Here is a 20,529-nt window from a genome sequence, read left to right as displayed (position 1 = left end):
GAAACATACAGTATCATTAGAAAGTAGATATAAAAATTCCCTTATGTACAATTTAAATGTTTGCATACATCTCAAAGCTGATTATTATATCTTAAAGTAAATAGCAATTGAATCTAGTTTTGGCTGTTGTTAATTTTAACAATATTATAGTATTTATATATTCATTTATTTTTATCGTATTTATATTTGTGACCCTGGACCACAAAACCAGTCACAAGTAGCACAGGTATATTTGTAGCAATAGCTAACAATATTGTATGGGTGAAAATGATCGATTTTTCTTTTATGCCAAAAATCATTAGGATATTAAGTAAAGATCGTGTTCCATGGAGATATTTTGTAAATTTCCTACTGTAAATATATCAAAAATTTATTTTTGTGAGTGGATATTTATTACTAAGGACTTCATTTGGACAACTTTAAAGGTGATTTTCTCAATATTTTGATTTTGTTTTGCACCCTCAGATTCCAGATTTTCAAAAATCTGTTGTATCTCAGCCAAATATTGTCCTATCCTAACAAACCAATGGAAAACTTATTTATTCAGCTTTCAGATGATTTTTCAAAAAATTGACACTTATGACTGGTTTTGTGATCCAGGGTCACATTTATTAAAAGGGGGTAAATAGTTTTTGTTTCATTTTGGTACATTTGGTATAAGAGGGCAGATACAGAAAAATTGCACCTATTTACAGTAAATACAAGTAGCACTGTAAACCCTAATGCTCAAAATAATTGGCTTGAGTAGGGTAAACTTGAATTAAACAAATTAGTTCAATCAAATTAACTTTTATGAGTATTTAGAACTTTCTTTTCAGTTTTTCACAAAACTGACACATTTTAAGTAATCTGAATTGTTTCACTGTTTTGAGTTTTATGAACTTTTTTTTTTTTTTCTAATTTAGACAACTGGGCTTGCAGTTCTAGAGTATGGGTTTTGACAGGTTTGGAGTCAGGGACAGTAACAGTTTGAGGAGATCATGGGCATTTGGTGAACAGGGCTCTCACCATGAGCCAGTTTTAAATGAGCAACAGTAGAGAATTGGTGCCTCATGGGGAAACTGTAGCTGTAGGGTGACACAAAGGCTGATGCCATATTTTCATTTTTAGATTGATAGTGTCCAGAGGTCCATCCAGCCGAAATGTTATGGATAGGATGCACAGAAGTACTTGTGGTGGTGGAATCATGGAGCCAGTGACTCCTACAGATGTCTCCTTTCTTTTTATTAGTCATGAAGGGAAGGTCTAACATGGGTCGCAAGCCAGTGTAACTATTAAGTTTGCCCAGGCAAATGTTGCAATAGGCTCTGTATGTTTGAAAACTGTTTGAAGGGAAAATCTTGCAGCATTGAGGGCTTGAGAATGTGATAGGATGGACTGCTTGAGCAAAGGAGCTGGGCAGGAAGGATGTCATTGATGAGGTGATATCGAAGCTTGCTGAAGATCCATAACATCTGCCTGCAGTGAATAAAAAGAAATATTTATATATAAAAATGTATTTACTACCTGTTTAGCTATCAAAACTTTCCTCCATTACTAAAAAGAAATATTTAAACTGAAATAAAATAATTAAATATTTTGAATTATAAATTTTTACCTTGTAGCTCCATAGCAAAAGATTTGAAATCGAGGTTAAAGGGACTGTGCCATGAGTATGACTCCAGAATCCCACCCAACACACCCCTAAAATGCATTGTAGAAGACAGAGAGGGTGAGAAATTCATAAAATATCTGAAAGTCATAAAATACAGTTATTATACTTTCTATATTTTAGATGACTCTGCTAATGTAATAGCCTCAAGGTAGGCTCTTTCATAGTTTTGCAAATATATGTAATATCAATAGTTTATATAATATGTAATACCATGTAATATCAATATACAAATAACAACATCCATTACCCATTTCGTTCCCTGAAGCCCTTGGCAAAAGGATTCCTGTCAATCTTCAGTTTTGTTATCTTGAAAGGTACCAGAAAAAACACAATAAGTCACTTTAGCAAGAAAGGTGCATATATATATATATATAGTCAAACCAAAAATTATTCAGACATTTTTGACATTTTTTATATATTTTTAGTGAGTGAAGGACACTGTAGTTCATTTATGTAAGTGACGATAGCAAAATAAAGTAAACTGTGACATATTACACCCAAAAATTCTTCATACAGTGGACAACCAGTAAAATTGATAAAAAATTGCAACCAAAAATTATTCAGACACTTTGACCTGACCATGTTTTGCTTAAGTGCTATCTAACATAATTAAGATAAATTTTTCCTGACACAGTTTAACTCTGAGATCTTGTCATATTTTATTTCCATTTTTTTTTAAAGTATAGTGAATAAACTGTATTAATGAATGAAATGTTCAAGGTGTGTATATATATATATATATATATGTATATAAAGACCAATAATTTTACCAATTTTACACCACATAATGGCTCTATCCAAAAAAAAAAAAAAAAAAAAAGGAAAAAAAATAAACCTTCATAGTTTTGTATAGATTTATATAGTTATATCAGCCTTGGCTGATACAATTTTTTTTTTAAAGACAAGACCTTGATGAAAAGTCATGTCACTCTGTCAGGCAGTCTGTCTTGTGGTTTCTTGTTTTTAGAACATTTTTGTAAATGTCTTTCAGGAACAACTCCCAAATTCTGCTGTGTAATTTCAGGTCTACTGCCCTGCTGATTTACAGGTGCATCTGGGAAAAATTTGTTTTAACATAATATGCTGGAATCAGAATGAATTTCCATAGCATTACAGATTCCAGGGTTTATAGTATCTGTAGGATGGAATGTGTAAAAGAATGAAAAGGAAAACTTAGAACTTGTGTTAGTGTGTTTGTAGCAATTGGTATTATTCTAATTATAATATGGGTGAGGTTTTTACTAAATAAAGAAAAAAATAATACACATTATAATAAAATTACAAGAAGAGTGAGATAATAACTATACAACAGAGCAAAATAATAAAGAGTTTTAAAATACTTTTTTTTCCTTTTTCTTTTTTTGTATGTAAGCTACCAATAATTATTTGTACTCATCAGCACTCTACATGTGATGTGGGCATGCAGAAGCAAATGTCTGGGACACCGGGAGCTTGTAAAAGAAAAAGAAGAAGATAGCACAGAATAACTAAAAGAAGCAAATAGGACCATGGGTGGTTTGTTTCTACATGGAAAAAAAAAGATAAAATAAAATAGATTGTGAATAACAAATTGCTTTGATCCTGCAGAATGGTCAGCAAATGGAAGTGTTCAGGACTAATTTGCTTCAACTAACCTGTTCAAAATATTAGAGTGTTGTCAGAGTAGTTAAGAAATGGAACTGTGCAGGAGTTTGACAAGGGGGCACTTCTACAGAAAGAAGACAAATGAAGAGGTTCATCTAAGTTAATGTGCTTCCCATCAAATTCAACTGTCTATAGTAAACTATTTTCCAAAATCAGAGGGCCTTTACATCAGGATCCAATGACTGGAAGAATATATCAAGTCACTTCTCAGAACACGAAGGGTCAGTGAAACACATCAATGTGGTGCAAGCTCGTTCATTGTGTGGGTCTGTTTATGCTTAAAGAGACTCCAGTCTTGCAAAAGATGTTCTTATGTAACAAACATACGGGGAGGAGCTGAAAACGGATACGTGAAGTCGGACACTTTCTGCTTCCCGTAGTGACCCTCGCGCTGCGTTTGCATACATTATCACAGCTGAAATGTAATTTTTGACTAATACAAAGATGTTTCATAGGCATTTTCATTCAATACTTTATGTACTGCTTACAGCTTCTGTTTTTACAAGAATAAAGTTCAACATAAGCATATCTATTATTTAAATACCAATGTAGTGGGGTCTACGTTTTTTTATCAGTTTTATTTTGATAAACATGGCACAATATAACATCGTGACTACATGAAAAGAGCTTTAATTGTTATAAAATACAGATTTGTGACCATTAGTGGCACTAAAGTTTTCAGAATAAACATGAAACACACGTGATTGTTGTCATGCGGTGAATTCGGCCAATCGAGGAACAGCTGTGTCTTCATCAGAGCTTGTGCAGCCGCTCTTGAGAAACTCCGCTGGCTGACTCATCCGACTGCTCTCGAATCGCTCTCGGGGTACTTTGATGCCATACGTCACAGTCACATGCCGTCGGCGCTGTCTCAAGTCGGACAAAATTTCTTACCGGCATGCACTGCAGCGCTGCATGAAGTCAAAGAGTATAGAACCCAAGAGGCTTTTTGGGTAACAGCCACGAGGAGGCGCTTCGGTAGTGCGGCAGCCATTTTGGGGTGAAAATGCCAACTGGACAATAGAATCCATCACATCTTACAGACCCAAAATCGGCAAATCTCACAGCCAAATCAGAAACACAATAGAAAATTTCTCAAGTTCAGTAAATTTTATGACACCTACAGTAAATGTTGTATTGTCTTAACCTATATATGTTTTATGTGATCAGTTGTGGAATCCAACCATTACACATCTGAGGTAACGTAGTTAGCCTACTTTATTGAGTATTTCCATTTTATGCAACTTTACATATTTACTATTAATAGTAAATTAATAAATTAATAATTAATAAAGTTAAGATCATCATGTTTGTAGCATGATCCAGGGGATTAAAACGTATATAGGCAGATAGTGGAGTAATACAGTAATAGTAAATTACTCCACTAGGTCTGAAATACGTTTTAATCCCCTGGATCATGCTACAAACATGATGATCTTATAGAATGATGCATTGCTGTATCTGTTATCCCATAATTGCCACTTTTGGTCACAGTGGCTGTGTTTTTTTGTTTACATAGTCTTGCTTTAACGGATATTAATATAAGACAACACTGCAAAAACAGTTTCTGTCAAGCTGTTATATTCTGTTAAATATTTATTGTCCAACCTTCCCAATTTTTCTGATACATGTCCTTAATTTAATTTCATATGTTGGTATTAATTCAGTGTTTATAATGCTTATACTTGAACTTCAAAGAATTTTAACCCAAACTGACTGGGTTTCTAGAGAGCAAAGGTTTTGTGAAAAAAGTGAAAGACTTAAACACAAAGTCTGTAAAATAAACTGTTAAAAGGATTGTCATCATTCAGGTTGGATTTTAGCTTTAATGTACTTTTTTTTTTTTTTTTAACAAAGCAGCTGATATTGCTATAGAAACTAGTGGACTGCCTAAGCTAAGCTAAACTAAGCCAAGCCAAGCCAAGCCAAGCTATGCCAAGTCAAGTCTTAGTTTATTTTGTATTTTGGTCACGTTTTGGAGTTTAATAAAACTGCACCTGGGTTCTGCAACTTGACTTCAGTGGATTGTATTACAGCCTTAACACCTGTGAGGAGACGGCGCCAACTCCTGTGAGGACTTCAGATGACGCAACTCTGGATCAACATGCACCAATGCTAATCCTAATAATTTGTTAACATGTATTAATTACTTCAATGAGCTCATTGTTTCTGCCTTAATTAATACATGTTTAAATTATTAAATTGTTAGCTAATTGCATGATTTATGTATATATATATACATTTTAGGAATTGAACAACTTCAGATTTTTAAATGTTGTTAAAATTGTTGTTTTTTAAGCCGAGGATCTGTTCTTTCTTTTGTCTCTTTCTTTCTTTCTTTCTTTCTTTCTTTCTTTCTTTCTTTCTTTCTTTCTTTCTTTCTTTCTTTCTTTCTTTCTCATGTTCAGATATTCATACAACAAAATGTATGAAATGAGGGTCATAAACATGATAAAAAATGGCTGGTAACTTAAAAAAAAAACTCTGATGGGGAAAGAGTTAAAGTACAGTTATATTTCAGTACAAGGTATATTTCAAGTATAAAACTAGTAGTTTACTGAGAGTATACTTCAAAGTGTACTTTAATAAACTAAAAAAATGTGCTGTAAAAGTATTTAACTAGTGAATTTTCAGTAAGTTCACTTATAGGTATAGTTGCAGTACAAACAAAAAACTTAAGCTGTAAAATATTTGGCCTGGTTTCACAGACAGGGCTTAGGCTAAGCCAGGATTAGGCCTAGTTCAAGTAGGACATTTAAGTATCTTTTATAAACATCTCTTAGAAAAAACATAAAGTGCATCTTGAGACAAAACTGTGGCATTGACATATTTCAAGATATGTCAGTGCAAGTTGCTTTCAGTTAAAACAACTCAAACATGCATTTTAGTCTGGACTTGTCTTAAGCCTTGTCTGTGAAACTGGGGGTTTGTGTATTGAAAGTTTACTACTGTTATACTTGAAGTGTACTTAAAAGTATACTTTTATACACTAAAAAGTGGGCAAATTTAGTTCCAAGTAGTACTGAAATAGTACACTTACAAGTATACTACTAGTACATTGATATTCATATATTTACTACATATACTTGATATTATACTTAAGTATACTTAATAGACATGTGCCGATATTCGGTAATGTGATATATCACGATAATGAATATGCACGATATTGTTATCATGGGCACTTCAAAACAGTGGCGTGCACAGAGGGGCTTGAGCCCCTGCCCCTTTGATCGTGAAAGTGAAAGTGCCCTTTGCGGTCGCATCGCATTCCCATTACCCCCTAATTACTCCTGATGTACAGAAAAAACACCCCTGCTTGTAAAGTTTCCCTGTACTCATTTCAATAAAGAATACTATATCAACAGCTTTTAAATAGCAAATAGCTTTTCTGAAGCATTCAATGTATTATGGTGTCTTATTTATTATTACTTGGTATTAATTTCTTTTTTTTTTTTGTTATGCATTTTATACATATAAATTTTATCTTCTTTTATTATCGTTATAAAGTAGGTTTGATCTTTAGTCTTGTTATATTAATTATGTTTTCATGTGAAGTACTTGGTGCTTATTGAAATGCTCTTTGAGTTGCATTTCTTGTATGAAAGGTGCTAAAAATAAAGTTTATTATTATATTTTCATTATTTTAATTGTATTTTTACTTCCAGAACCTGACTGTTGCATTCCTGTTCCCTCCCTATCACTGTGTTTCCCATACAATGGGAACAATGGGAAAAAATCAATAGTTCTCCATGCCACATCAGTTGCATCATTGTAGAAATTAACTAGCTAAGTAGACTGTTTCCTGAAACCATGTTAACTTTGTCGCAGATCTATCGCTTGATACTGGTTTAACAATATAGAACTATATCATTACATAGAACTACACCATCAATCACGTCACGTAGGTAGAGTATGTTCTGCAAATTAATGTCAGATTTTTTACAACTCATGTATATGGACAACTGAAATCTGTTAATTCAACATTGTCATGGCAATCACAACTATTTTGGTGACTTGGTGGTGAATTTATATTTATACAATCTCATTCATACATTTTTGTTTGATCTGCTTACGCCTTACAAACAGTTAGGTTTCGGGGTGGGGTTAGAGCTGGACCTTCATGCTAATTTTTCTACTACAAATCATAAATTTATGTACTAATCAAATCATACTAATTCATATGAATTCGCCACTATTTCACCAAAACATAAAATAGTTATGTTTTCTTATGAGATTTGGTTGGTTTATTGCAAGAAAGTTGCTTAAAGGTTTAGTTCACCCAAAAATAAAAATTCTGTCATTAATTACTCACACTCATGTTGTTCCAAACCCGTAAGACTTTCATTCACTGGAGTCACAGTAGGGCTGGGCGGTATGACGATATATATTGTTACTATGGTATAAAATTTCTATCATTAGTGATTTTGCTATGTCGTGTATTTTGTGGTACGTAAATATATAGCACTATTGACACTTCAGAGTGATGAAATGCATGAATGAGAGTATAAAGAGCGGGACATGCTTGATGTTAAAGCACAATATATCCTGAAAAGGAACTCGGTGCAGTGCTTGTGCTGACTGGCACACTGCCAAAGTGCGTGCACTAATACTAGGTTAACTAATTTAAGTAAAAGGTCCTCAAAACAGTTACAGAAGACAAGTAAACAGTCAGCAATACAATAAGAACAAAATTAAATAAACATTATGTGTGTAACGATTTGTTTCACAATATATCGCAATACACAAATGCAACAATATGTATTGTGGTATATGCCTTGAAGTATCGCAATAATATCGTATTGTGAGTTCAGTATCGTGATATGTATAGAATCGTGACATGAGGGTATTGATACATCGTTACATCATTACACATCAGTTTTTCAGGAAGATGTACTAAGGCCTTGTCCATACTAATACGTTTTCGTTTGAAAACACACTAATACGTTTTCGTCTTTTTCTCCGTTTTTGCCTTCCGTCCACCCTGAGACGACGGTTTTGTCGAGGAAAACAGAGATTTTTGAAAAGGCTCTCCAAAGTTAATAAATTTGAAAACGCAGTTTTCACGTTGTAGTGTGGATGGGGAAAACTGAGGTATTTGAAAACTATGATGCATGTTTAGTCATGTGACGCATATTGTACCCATAGATATCTATAGTTATACCGACATTGTTGTGCCTGCTATTTACATTAACAGTATTGCTCAAGATAAATGCTCCTTTGTAGAATCTTCATATTACATCCCTGTAAAGATGAATTTACTAACATTTGGAGTCCTGCATGGCAAAATATGATTACAGTTGCGTTTCAAATAGGGATCGCGCATCATTCTGCACACGGGATGCGCATAGCGCTTTGTGCCGCTCTGTATGGGAGCCGTTCATATTATAATACTTTTGCGCAATGAAAGATTGTTAATAGCATTTTTTTTTTTTTTGTTCTGTCCTATCTATCATATGTTGCTGCCTCATTAAAAAAAAAACTCCGCTATAAATTTAAAAGAAATGTCTTTTAATTTTATAGTATAGCCTATATTTATATATAAATATATTTAGTTATATGACTCAAACATTCATGAAAAACAAGCCATGAGTCATGGATGAAGGAATCAGCTGGACTCCTGTTTATTCTGAATGTCTACCGAGCTAGTGAAGCTATTGGTTTATTTACAGTTGTTACACTATAGACTTTCGATATATGAGGTTGCGTTAGACTTTCGCCGTCATTTTGACGGACAGGATCGTAAAAATACCGTCATAATTATTACCATGCATCATTTTCATTTTTATATTTTAATGATAAGACATTTAATAGCTTCTGATTTCGTCCACAGTTTCATATTTATTCACAAACTTATAGGATAAACAAAATGGCTATGTATTTATTTATATTATGAAAAGAAAGTATTATGGAAAGAAAGGTAAAGACTGCGTCACTTTTCAGTTTTCATCTTGAACACTTTTTGAGGATCGTGAGTGAACGCGACCATCTCTTCCTCTTTACTACTTTACAGAAGGAAATAAAAATGAATGAAAATCAAAAAATGTGTTGAAAGTTGCAGTAGCTTACCGAAATCTGTATCACGTCAGTTCAATCAGTGTTGCAAACAATGTCACGTATATAGGCTACCTCAGAAATTCGTTGACCATAAACTTCAGTCAGCAGCAAGAAAAATAAAACAAACTATTTAAAACAAAACGAAATGGATTAGAAACTTAATTATGTAAGTATACGTATTATAATATATAATAAAATGGACAAACTGGGTGCGTGTAATCAAACGCATTGTTTTCATTTTATTCTGGAGACTGTCATGCCGACCGTCACAGCCCTAAGTGAGGCATACAGTTTATTAGGCAATTTAGCACTTTTTTTTATTATTACTTGAATATCGGATCGGTATCGGCCGATACTGAATTCCAGGTATCGGATCGGTATCAGAAGCAAAAAAAAGCCGGATCGGTGCATCCCTAGTTTCAAACCCGATTTTGAGCGTGACCTGGACACAACAGTGAGTGATACGATATTATGCTAATAAAATGATCGTGCCAGAAGAATAGCCTGAGAACTTTAATATATCTGCTCCGTCTGCATCATCTTGTGAGCTTTTAGTATGTTTTACACATGCGCAGTAAGGTGATTTAAGCGTTTTCAGCCATTTCAGTGTGGATGAGCAACTTTTGGAAAACGTTAGTGTCGCTGCACGATATATCGCTTTAGCATCGAAATAGTCACATCGCAGGATGTGGGATGTCTAGTATATGGATCATTAATCCGTATGGACCAGACACCACAGTTCAAAACGCATGTTGATTCTCTGATTAATTGCAAAGTTTGACCATCAGACAATGGAAGTTTATCATTTAAATGTGTTTAGGTCCTGTCAGTTAGAACATTCAAGAGATTTTAAACCATTTGAGTGTACGAAGATGTAAAAGAGAAATTAATTCTGAACGTGCAGCTGTTTTCTGTGCACACATACGCACACACACAGAGCCGCGCAGATGCACATGAACACTGACTGAATGCCGTTCTCTTCCGCATCTATTTGTGCCTGAACGGACACATACATGCAACAAAAAAAAAAAATTGTCAAAATGCATGTAAAAGATCAACTATCCTCGTAAACACAATTGATTTATGGTTTAGGAGAACGAAACAAGAGAAAGGATGTGTAACACTATTTTGGATCCGCGCCGCGCATTCGGTCTTAAAGTGACAGAATACAGAAAATCACTTTTGTAGTTTTAATACAGATTAATTATATTTAATTTATACAGTGAAGACTATGCAGTGTTATTTTACATTTGATTATTCAATTTCTGTACATGAACACTGTTCGACTTACCTAAAAAAATAAAAAGCACTATGTATTTAATTTGTATATTTGTGCTTCATTATTTTCTATGCATATTCACTCACCTACAAAATTACCCTAATCATCCTAGAATGATTAATTCTTTCCAAATAGAGCTATTCAAGTCATCTGGTGAATTTTTTTTCATACCGCAATATATATCGCAGAAAAACAAAATATCGCAATGTCAGTTTTTTCCAATATCGTGCAGCCCTACTGAGGAGCATTATTAAATGAAAACTCTGTTTTCAAATGTCTCCGGATTAATGTAGACATAGCCTAACAGTGGTATTCAGATAAGTAATAGCTTACAGCAGAAACTAAATAAGGTAGAGATGCACCAATTGAGCGGCCAGGGACCAGAATCAGATGATTTCCCGCATTATCGGCCTGGACCGGTGACTAGCCGGTCAGTCTCACGTCTTACCGATTACGAGCCGATCCGTTTTATTGCTAGCGGCACATGCAATAATGTCAGCTGCGTTCTCGCTCTCTTCTTTCTTACGGCGAAGTGACACACAGCCGCCTCCTCTTAGTCGTTCGTCTTAAATAGTGCTTTTATTGCACAGATAACACAAGTTGTGTAACAGTATTTTGGGTCTGTGCATAAACTCTTAAAGTGACAGCAGTCTAATATTCCTGCTGCTGTCTGTCATATTAATCAAAGAACAAAAAACTAAGAAAATCACTCTCTGCTCTATATAACTTTAATTTTAAGCATTAATCTGTATTTAATTTTTATAATGAAGACTATCCAGTGTTATTTTACACGATTACTTTCATTTCTGAAGTATTTCTTAACTGAATAATAACCTACTGTTAGACCCACCTAAAAAACTTGTTTATTTCATAGCTCTCTTTACACTATTGCATTTAATTATGCTCTTGTTTGCAATTTGTTTATTTGTTCTTATTTTATCACTGACTTTTTACTTTTTTTTTTTTTTGTTTTTTTTTGTTTTTTTAATGAAAATAAAACTGTGTGGAAGAAAAGTACATTTTTGTTTGTATATGCTGTCAATTATAGTTCTTAGAAAGAACATCAGAATCGGCAAAAACCAGCATCAGCAGGTCACACTTACAAAAAAAAAAAAAAAATGGAAATCGGAATTGGCCAAGAAAATTGCAATCGGTGCATCTCTAGAATAAAGTAATCAAATGTAAAATAACACTGCATAGTCTTCACTTATACATTAAATATAAATTAATCCTTATGAAAGCTACAAAGGTTTTTACACACTAAAGCAGCAATATTGGGCTGCTCTCACTTTAAGACCGAATACACGGATCCAATATACTGTTATAGGATACTTACCAAAAAGGTATTCTGACATTTTTGTGTGTAGGCTATTTGGCCGTTTATAGGCGAATCCAAAGCCCACAGTATACTTTGCTTATTTCTTTCACAGCTTAATGCCCTTTTAACGACTGTTTAATATCAGGCATGTCCTGCAATTTAGCAAGAGTAGACCGCATTTTACAACACTTGCTTATTTGGCTGATTTGAATGGAAGTTTGGGCTTTTAGGGAAGAACGAAAGTGCACTGATGCGAAGGAAAGGTCATCTGGACGGAATGCAGCAGCGGCACAACAAACGTTTTACCTAAATTATCTTGTTTTTTTATATAGGTTGGAAGCAAAAATCGAAATCGAAAATAAATTACGATTAATTGCACAGCCCTTCTGTCAATGGAGGAACAGAAAGCTCTCAGATTTCATTAAAAAGAGCTTCATTTGTGTTCCAAAGATGAATGGATGTCTGACAGGTTTGTAACGACATGAGGGTAAGTAATTAATAAGAGAATTTTCATATTTGGGTGAACCTAACCCTTTAAAGACAAGGCGATCATGTCACTATGAACGTTACTTACGTTTTACTGCCGTATACTGTAAATACGTGTTGGTCAGTCTCCACAACGTTTTTTTTTTTTTTTTTTTCTCTGTGGCACATAATTTCTTATCTGTTTTACAATATTCTACAACTTTTGTTTGTTTCAAGATTTAAATGGGGAAAAAAAAACCCCACAGATTTCAGTGTAGTTCCAGACTTTTGGATTCAACTCTGTCAAATTTTCCTATAAAAGCAGAACCATATGAAACATTTCCACATTCTGCTCTCAATTTATAATAATCCAAGATAAAACAGAACTGTTGAGATAAGTTACCTGTTGGTTTTGGTAGGCTGTGACAGTGGTGAACTGAGTCTCAGGGAAGGAGAAGGTGTACACACCCTCTGTTGGCAGTGATAGTAGAGTCTGTGACACGCATTCAAGAGGACTATGCAGAATAACGTGTATGCGTGGCTTGTACTTGTGCATAGACTTCAGGATTATCTGAATTTCAAATGACATTGGACACACTGAGTATTTATTTTTAAGTGTTATTGGTAATTGATTTATGTTGTAGTGTAGAGGTAGTCAAATGAAAGAAAGGGAACTCACATGGCCTTTGTCATCCATCTCATTGTTGGTGAGTTTGACACGATCAAAGCTAATCACCTGTCTCATCCAGTTCTCTCCGGAACACGGCGAGTCCGGGTGGACATACAGATGAGGGGAGATACATGAATGATCTGTGTTTCCAGCCACCATCCATTGAGAGCTGTGGTATATATACCTAAAACAGAAGATAATAACAATAACTTGAATTTCTTTAAGTATTACTCCTTCTTATCAGTACAGATTTAATCATTTGAAGCAAATGTATGCAATTTCATAATTCAGGATTCAACTTATCTGTATAATCTGCATCAATCTTTTACATTTCTCATCATCTTCATTTATGTTATTTTGACCTTTATGTTTTTTTAATTAATCAGCACAGACTGAAGGACAGACCACAGTATACCTGTATCTCTTTGAGTCCACAGGCATGATGTCCATGGCAATGGAGTATTGCTGGAAGGGATCCAGATTGTGCACCTTGACTCGGACAGAGGGGAACATTCTCCTGAGTAGATGACAGATACACAGTCAACACTGACACTGACATTACCACAGCTATTTGGCTAATTACAGATAAAAAATATTGTATAGTCTAATACAGTTTGCATTGTTATAGTACAGGTCAAAATAAAGGCCACACAAACTACACAACTTTTGTCCCGATTTTTTTCCAATTTGCATCTGTGAGAAAAAGTCTGTAGATTTTTTTGGTATGGAGTTGACAGATTTCACAGAAAATCATGCAGTGTATGAAGGGCACATATTTTTCAGCTTCAGACTATGAGTTCATTCAGTCGGAAGCCAACAAAAAAAATGGAATACACTACATGACTTTTAAAATCTGAATTGGTTTTAAAAAAACTAGGCTTACACTCTCCGATTTTGTGAATGGTTAAGCTACAGTGAAAAAAGGGGCATCATACACTAAACAGCTGAGGATTTCACACTACCAGACTGTCTGTCAACTCACTCTGAACACAACAAACTCGCACAGAAACACACACCTTTTTGCTTGGATATATTGTGTAACTTGAAAGTGTGGTGTGTGATCCTCAGGCATGTATAATGTCCAGGTTTTCCCTTGCAAGTCTACAATGCCATAGTGATTTAAAAACTGTTCAGATTTTAAAAGTTGTGTAGTGAGCATATTCCAGCCCTAACTAATATCAAAGATAAACATACCTGAAATCAACATTAAGTATAGTCTAATCTTATCACTTAGCCCTACACACTGTCAAGCTTGTTTATACATTTCTTGGACAGTGTTTTACTCCCCAAGTTTTTTTTATTATAAAATTTTCTGCAGTCATACAGTATAAAAAGTGTGACACTGTGTTTTACAGCACCAACATAACATTAAAAACAAGGTAAAACCCCCGTTTTGGTTCTACTTTTTCACAAGCTTATTTGCTGTAATATAGTCGCTGTAATGTATTGATTTGCTGCTAGGCTAAATTATCATTGATTTTAGAACAACTATAATAGGCCTGTATTGCCATCTACCTCCCAACTTTCGTGATGATCATCTCTGTGCCGATCTCATGAAATCTCTTCCACAGGTCAGATCCTTGAAGATCTACTCGAACTTCTCTCGCAGCTTCAGATTCTGTCCCTGCAGGCTTTCTTAGCTTCACGCTTTTTTTCTTCCTGTCGTTTCGCTGATCTTCACAAGTATTCAAAACATGATTACACAAATGGTAACGTTCAACACAAACAAGTAAAATAATTGTCAAACACTGCTAAAATGTTTCCCCCTCCCACAAAATATGCGACACTAACCCTGTGGGTCGATGACAGTTCCTGTCGGTGTATCTCTGTCATATTCCAAAACATACTGAAACTTCTCATTCTTCATATTTTCCACCTTCATCTTCTTGCAACTTTTCCCAGAGGCATACACAGAAATTGCGTGAGCTCGCGTGCTGATTCCCTGCATTCTGTAAAGAGATCAGATGAGTCTTTCGCCGTCAGTCTGTCAGCAGCATCGTCAAAGTTTGTATGGATAAATCGATAGATCTTTCTCTCCTCTTCACTCTCTTGCTCGCTGTTCTCTAAGCGCGTTCGTGTTTACACTTCACCTCTTTATTTCTCATCCTCTTGTCCTTTGCCTATGGGAACGGAGATGCTCTTGTTCTCAAACTTACAGGCACCAATAGGATCTCAGAGGAGGACTGAAGTAAAGAAACTCCCAAACAGTACTTTTTTCTTTTTCTTTTTTTGTTTTTTAGACGCTTGAACAGTCAGATAACATGTAAACGCTATGATTTCTGTCTTGACAAAATGTAATTCTTAACGCTGAAATGTGGTTTCAGGCTCGAGGGGTGCACGTATGCAAAGCCTACAAAATATTATCAGTTAACAAACTGCAAAATGTAACAAGTTGAGAGAGCCCTCTGCTATGAACACTATACATGCTTAACAAAATCATCTAGATGCAGTGTGCAAATAAGCTACATCTGATGATAATAAAATTCTTACTTTCTGTGTCAGTAACAAATATATTAATAAATAAAAATAGGCTAGGAGAGAATATAAATAGAAAATATATGGCTCGACATTAAATCTTGTCTTGTGCTTGTCCGAGTAAGAAGATGCTTGTCCGGAGATTTGTGTGTGTGTGTGTGTGTGTGTGTGTGTGTGTGTGTGTGCGTTTTTGTGACATATCAGGACACAAATTTGTATAATGACATGGGTATGACATAGGTATTACAATGAGAGGGTGACTTATGAGGACATTACCCCATGTTCCCATTTTTCAAAAGTCTTATAAAACATACAGAATGAGTTTTTTTTTTTTTTTTTTTTTGAGAAAGTAAAAATGTTTGTGATGTGTTTAGGGGTAGGGGTAGTGTAGGGCGATAGAAAATACAGTAGGCTATAAAAACCATCAGGCCTATGGAATGTCCCCACAAAAACAAACGTGCGTGTGTGTGTGTGTGGTGTAAATATAATTTATTCTGAAGCAATATTCTCATCAGTGTTCTATTAGCTTTTATATATTTAAATCTGCAAATTAATGATATTTACCTCAAGGGAATTTTTTCCTTTATAAAGGGAAATTTTCCTGAATCTTCCTAAATGAATGCTTCATCTTTTATTTAAAATTCTTACATTTGTTCAATAAATTAGAATCAGTAGCCTAAATTAATTTCAAATAAACCATTTACACTGAAAAAAGTAGGTGGCGGCAAATCCGTCTAATGAGTGAGTCATTGATTCATTCTATAAAACGATTCGTTCAAACAGCGGATTCATTCAAGAATGAGGAAGTTGTTTATGAATGGGCCATTGAATCCTTAAATGTCTCAATCAGCTCCCTTGCTCCCGAGCTCGTGAATAAGTATATCGTGTACACGAATTCGGGGACTGGTAAGGACAGTAAAGGACGCTGGTTCACTACACATTGGGACACTTATGACTCAATTTCCGGCGACGTGACAACGTCCTCATTGTACAACATCACTACTGGTATTTATGAACAAAAGCAGAGCCGATATCTGTCTGATATTACTTGTAATGTTATTTAAAGTACATTATGATAAATTCTTTGCTTGTTACATGAGTCATTCTACGAAACGGGTGCCATTTCCACTTTGCATTTTTTCAAAATTTTCATTAAGAACAAACTTTTTTTTAAACAAACCTCTTGAAAGATATGTTAATCCTCCAAAAAACATATTTTCCCACCTCAGGCACAAAATCTTTATTGATATTATCCTCTTTATTCAGGCAAGGAAGCCATTCTTGTCACGGACAATATGTATGCCATTGGAGTAGTAAAACAAGAAATAGATTTTTAAAATCTAATGTTTTCCTAATAGTAAAATGTCCCTTTTTTGGAAACCATCAATAGAAAGTCTGTAATTTAATATATATTTTTTATTCTTAGATTTTTAATCTTGAAATATGAATTTGACGTTTCAATGGCCTCATTGTTTGTACTGAAATTTTGTACAGTATTGTTTGTACTGAATTAATTCACTTAAAAAATACAAATAAAGTCACATTTATCTGATTAGTCCACACAACAAGAACATAATTCAACATTAATTTATGTAATATTTCATTTTCTTTCCATAAACTTTTAACAAAATGACCCTGTGACGGGGTGGTAAATGTGACGGGGTGGTAACTGATGTGACGGGGTGGTATGGACAAAGAGTTTCTCTATATGATCTGCTGGTTTTAAACTTTAAAAACTGGGGGAGGGGAGACATTCAAATTGAGAAAAAAGTGTGTGAGTGATATAGTGAGTGAGTGAGTGAGTGAGTGAATGAGTGAATTAATGAACCAAACAGTGTTGCCAAGTCTGCGGTTTTCCCGTGGAATTGGGCTACTTTTACACTGTTGCCGCAGGTTGTTTTTCATGTCCACGGGTTGAAGCGAGCCCAAATAACATGATATTTAGCCCTTGGAATACACATTTTACCAAGGGAACCCTGCCAAAAAAAAAAGTTTTACCCCCTAGAACGTGATTTTTATCGGGGGCCATTTTGGGATGAAATTTACCACCCCGTCACATACCACTCTGTCACAAAAACGTGACAGGGTGGTATGTGACGGGGTGGTAAATTTCATCCCAAAATGTCCGCAAACCACCCATGTGGTCAAGTTTCTCACCTAGCATACATGCATTCAATCTGAAATATAATTTTCTTTGTATTAATAGTGTAAAAATATTAATAAAAAAACATTTTCCCTATCTATTTTGCGTGACGGGGTGGTAGGTTTGAGCTTGACGGGCCCTGCCTAACATGAAAAAGCAACAAATAAACAGTGTAAAAAAATGTACATAGTTTCCTGCTTTTGTTCTTGGTGGCTATAAGGCTCAAATGATGTCACTTCGGCTTTGTGATGTCATTTAAAGGAACAGTGCTTTATTTATAGATAAAACAAATTAGTGTGACGGGGTGGTAAGTCAAACTGAGGGACACGCACAAATCATAAAATATTTATAAAAAAAAATAAGTTTTATTGTGAATAAATATATCTTATGTAAACAGAGGCACACATATAATCCTGAAAATAGTATATGTTTGAAAAAAAAAAAAAACTTATGTTGGTTAACATGGACATGTGAAATTGGCTATATAATAATGAAAAATGATTAAAAATAGTATGCTAATCTTCAAAAACAAAAACAAAAAAAAAGCATTTTATCATATATCATGTTAAAAAGAACACTTGAATTAATAACTTTAATCTTTGGAAACAGACTTTGGGACATTTTTTGTGCCTTATGCATCTGATCAAACGTTGCGGACCCAAATGGCACCTGTTTCGTAGAATGACTCACATATACGTGCAACATTTCAGCCGTAAATAAATTATAAATGTTAGCTAAATTATGTTCATTACCTGTCTAGCGATGTACGTTTATGCTGAAATATAATAATATAATGGTTTGTATTTTTAAAAACATCTATTGCGTGTCGTTAGGTGTAGTGAGTCGGCTCACGTGATTTAAGTTTTGCGCTTCAGAACTTCCGTTAAGGGAGCATAGTGAGCATCGATGCTCCCTGGTTTTCACGGTGCATTGTGGGACTTTTTAGGGAGCGAACGTTTCAGTGCCCTGGAAGGATTCGCGATTGAGACAGCCCTTAAAATGGCTGACTCCCTGATCAGTGCCCTGACTACTGAACTAGGGAGCTGATTGAGACACACCCCTTGACTCAACCGATTCTTTCAAAATGCTGAATCATTCAGTAATGCAACACAACTGAGCGTTAATTGCTGTGAGACATGATATGGTTCTGATGTGATCTTTGTTTGGAACTATATTTATTCTTCTGAAATAGAAGATTTCTTCTAAGTTTTAGGAGCAATACTGACTGTTTTAACAGTCAGTATTGCTCCTAAAACGTAAGTGACTTAATTTTAATCAACGTTACTTGTTTGATTAATGTTACAGTGTCACATTTTAAATCATGGTTTCAATAATGCAGAAAACAGCACTCTTCTGTGATGTTGCTTAACTGTATCATATGTTATAAATAAAAAACTCAACATTTTGACTTTTTACGGCAGTATAAGTTTCTTTGTGTGTGCTGCACTCCAGTGGCAGTTCTAGACCACGGTAACTGGGGGGACCAGGCAGGGGCCACTTGTGATTTTAGGGGGCACACTTTAACATTTATCTTAGTTCACCTAAAAATGAAAATTCTGTCATAATTTAAATATGACTTTCTTCTGTTGAACATGAATGAAGATATTTTAAGAAATGTCTCATTGTTTTTTTCATCCATACAATGGAAGTCAGTAGTCACCGAAACAGTTTGCTTACTAACATTCTTCAAAACATCTACTTTTATGTTCAGAGAAAAGAAACTTATAAAAGTTTGAAACAACATGAGGGTGAGTAAATGATTACAGAATTTTAGCCTTAAACATTTTCAGGATTATTTAAGTCATTTTACTGGGTAATATATCACTGCAGTCTCTAATTGATTCATTTATTTATTTGACAAGTAATTTTGTATTGCAAGCAACACTGGACAATCGTATAGATTAGTATTATTTCTCACTATACATGAACATGACTAAGATTAAATATTTTCTTTTACCTGTATCTTTTCTCGGGTATCCCTGTAGTATGCTGCAGATGTGAAACCAAAGTCAGGGTTAGGGTTAAAACTTGCACATCATCTTGTTCAAAAGTTTTCACCCCCGGCTCTTAATGCATCATGTTTCCTTCTGGACATCAGTGAATGTTTGCAGCTTTTTTAATAGTTGTGTTTGAGTCCCTCAGTTGTCCTCAATGTGAAAAGATGGATCTCAAAATCTTACAGTCATTGTTGGAAAGGGTTCAAATATGCAAAAGATGCTGGAAAATCAAAGAATTTGCAGGACATGGAGGATTTTTCTGAAGAACAGAGCTCAGTTTAACTGCTCAGGACAAACAAGGGACTCATGAACAACCATCACAAATAAACAAACAGTCGTGGATCATCCAGGTAACGACACACAGTATTAAGAATCAAGAGTATGTAAACTTTTGAACGGGGTCATTTTTATAAATTCAGCTATTTTTTTGTCTTGTGGACTTTATGTAAACATCTGTTTATTCAGGAGAGCACTAAATAAAAAATATCATGCAATTAAATGACATTTTTGCATATTCTGCAAGGGGTAAACTTTTGAGCTCAACGATTGCTAAAGTCAACATATTTTACTAATAGACTTACAAATCTCGGTGTAAAAATAAAATAATGATGCTGCCATCTTTACTAAGTCATTTTACACCCCTGTAATTTGGCTCCAAATCTAAAAATTGTTATTTTGACCCCCTCTACAAAATTGTGGATTACTCAGTAAATATAAATCCATGACATTTAATACTTTGGATTTCTTCTTCATTTATGTTTGTCTTTCTTCAGAAAAAAATATTAACAATATCAAAAATCTGAGCTGGGGAAGTTTCAGAAATTTGG

The 20,529-nt window shown here is 34.6% G+C and overlaps 1 protein-coding gene across 1 annotated transcript; it reads right to left on the bottom strand.

The window, feature by feature from the left end:
* Positions 1-584: 584 nt before the first annotated feature.
* On the bottom strand, positions 585-15,604 carry tbx22 (T-box transcription factor 22). The gene is made up of 8 exons (XM_051860372.1): positions 14,879-15,604; positions 14,603-14,762; positions 13,503-13,604; positions 13,097-13,271; positions 12,821-12,988; positions 1,902-1,960; positions 1,598-1,683; positions 585-1,458 (listed from the first exon to the last, which is right to left on the bottom strand). The coding sequence occupies exons 1-8, from the start codon at positions 15,033-15,035 to the stop codon at positions 953-955; spliced, it is 1,413 nt and encodes a 470-aa protein (XP_051716332.1). The 5' UTR covers positions 15,036-15,604; the 3' UTR covers positions 585-952.
* Positions 15,605-20,529: the final 4,925 nt, after the last annotated feature.

Source organism: Ctenopharyngodon idella, chromosome 14, assembly GCF_019924925.1.
Source record: "Ctenopharyngodon idella isolate HZGC_01 chromosome 14, HZGC01, whole genome shotgun sequence".
In the NCBI taxonomy this organism is placed as follows: Eukaryota; Metazoa; Chordata; class Actinopteri; order Cypriniformes; family Xenocyprididae; genus Ctenopharyngodon; species Ctenopharyngodon idella.
This window is presented reverse-complemented; position numbering and strand designations above follow the sequence as displayed.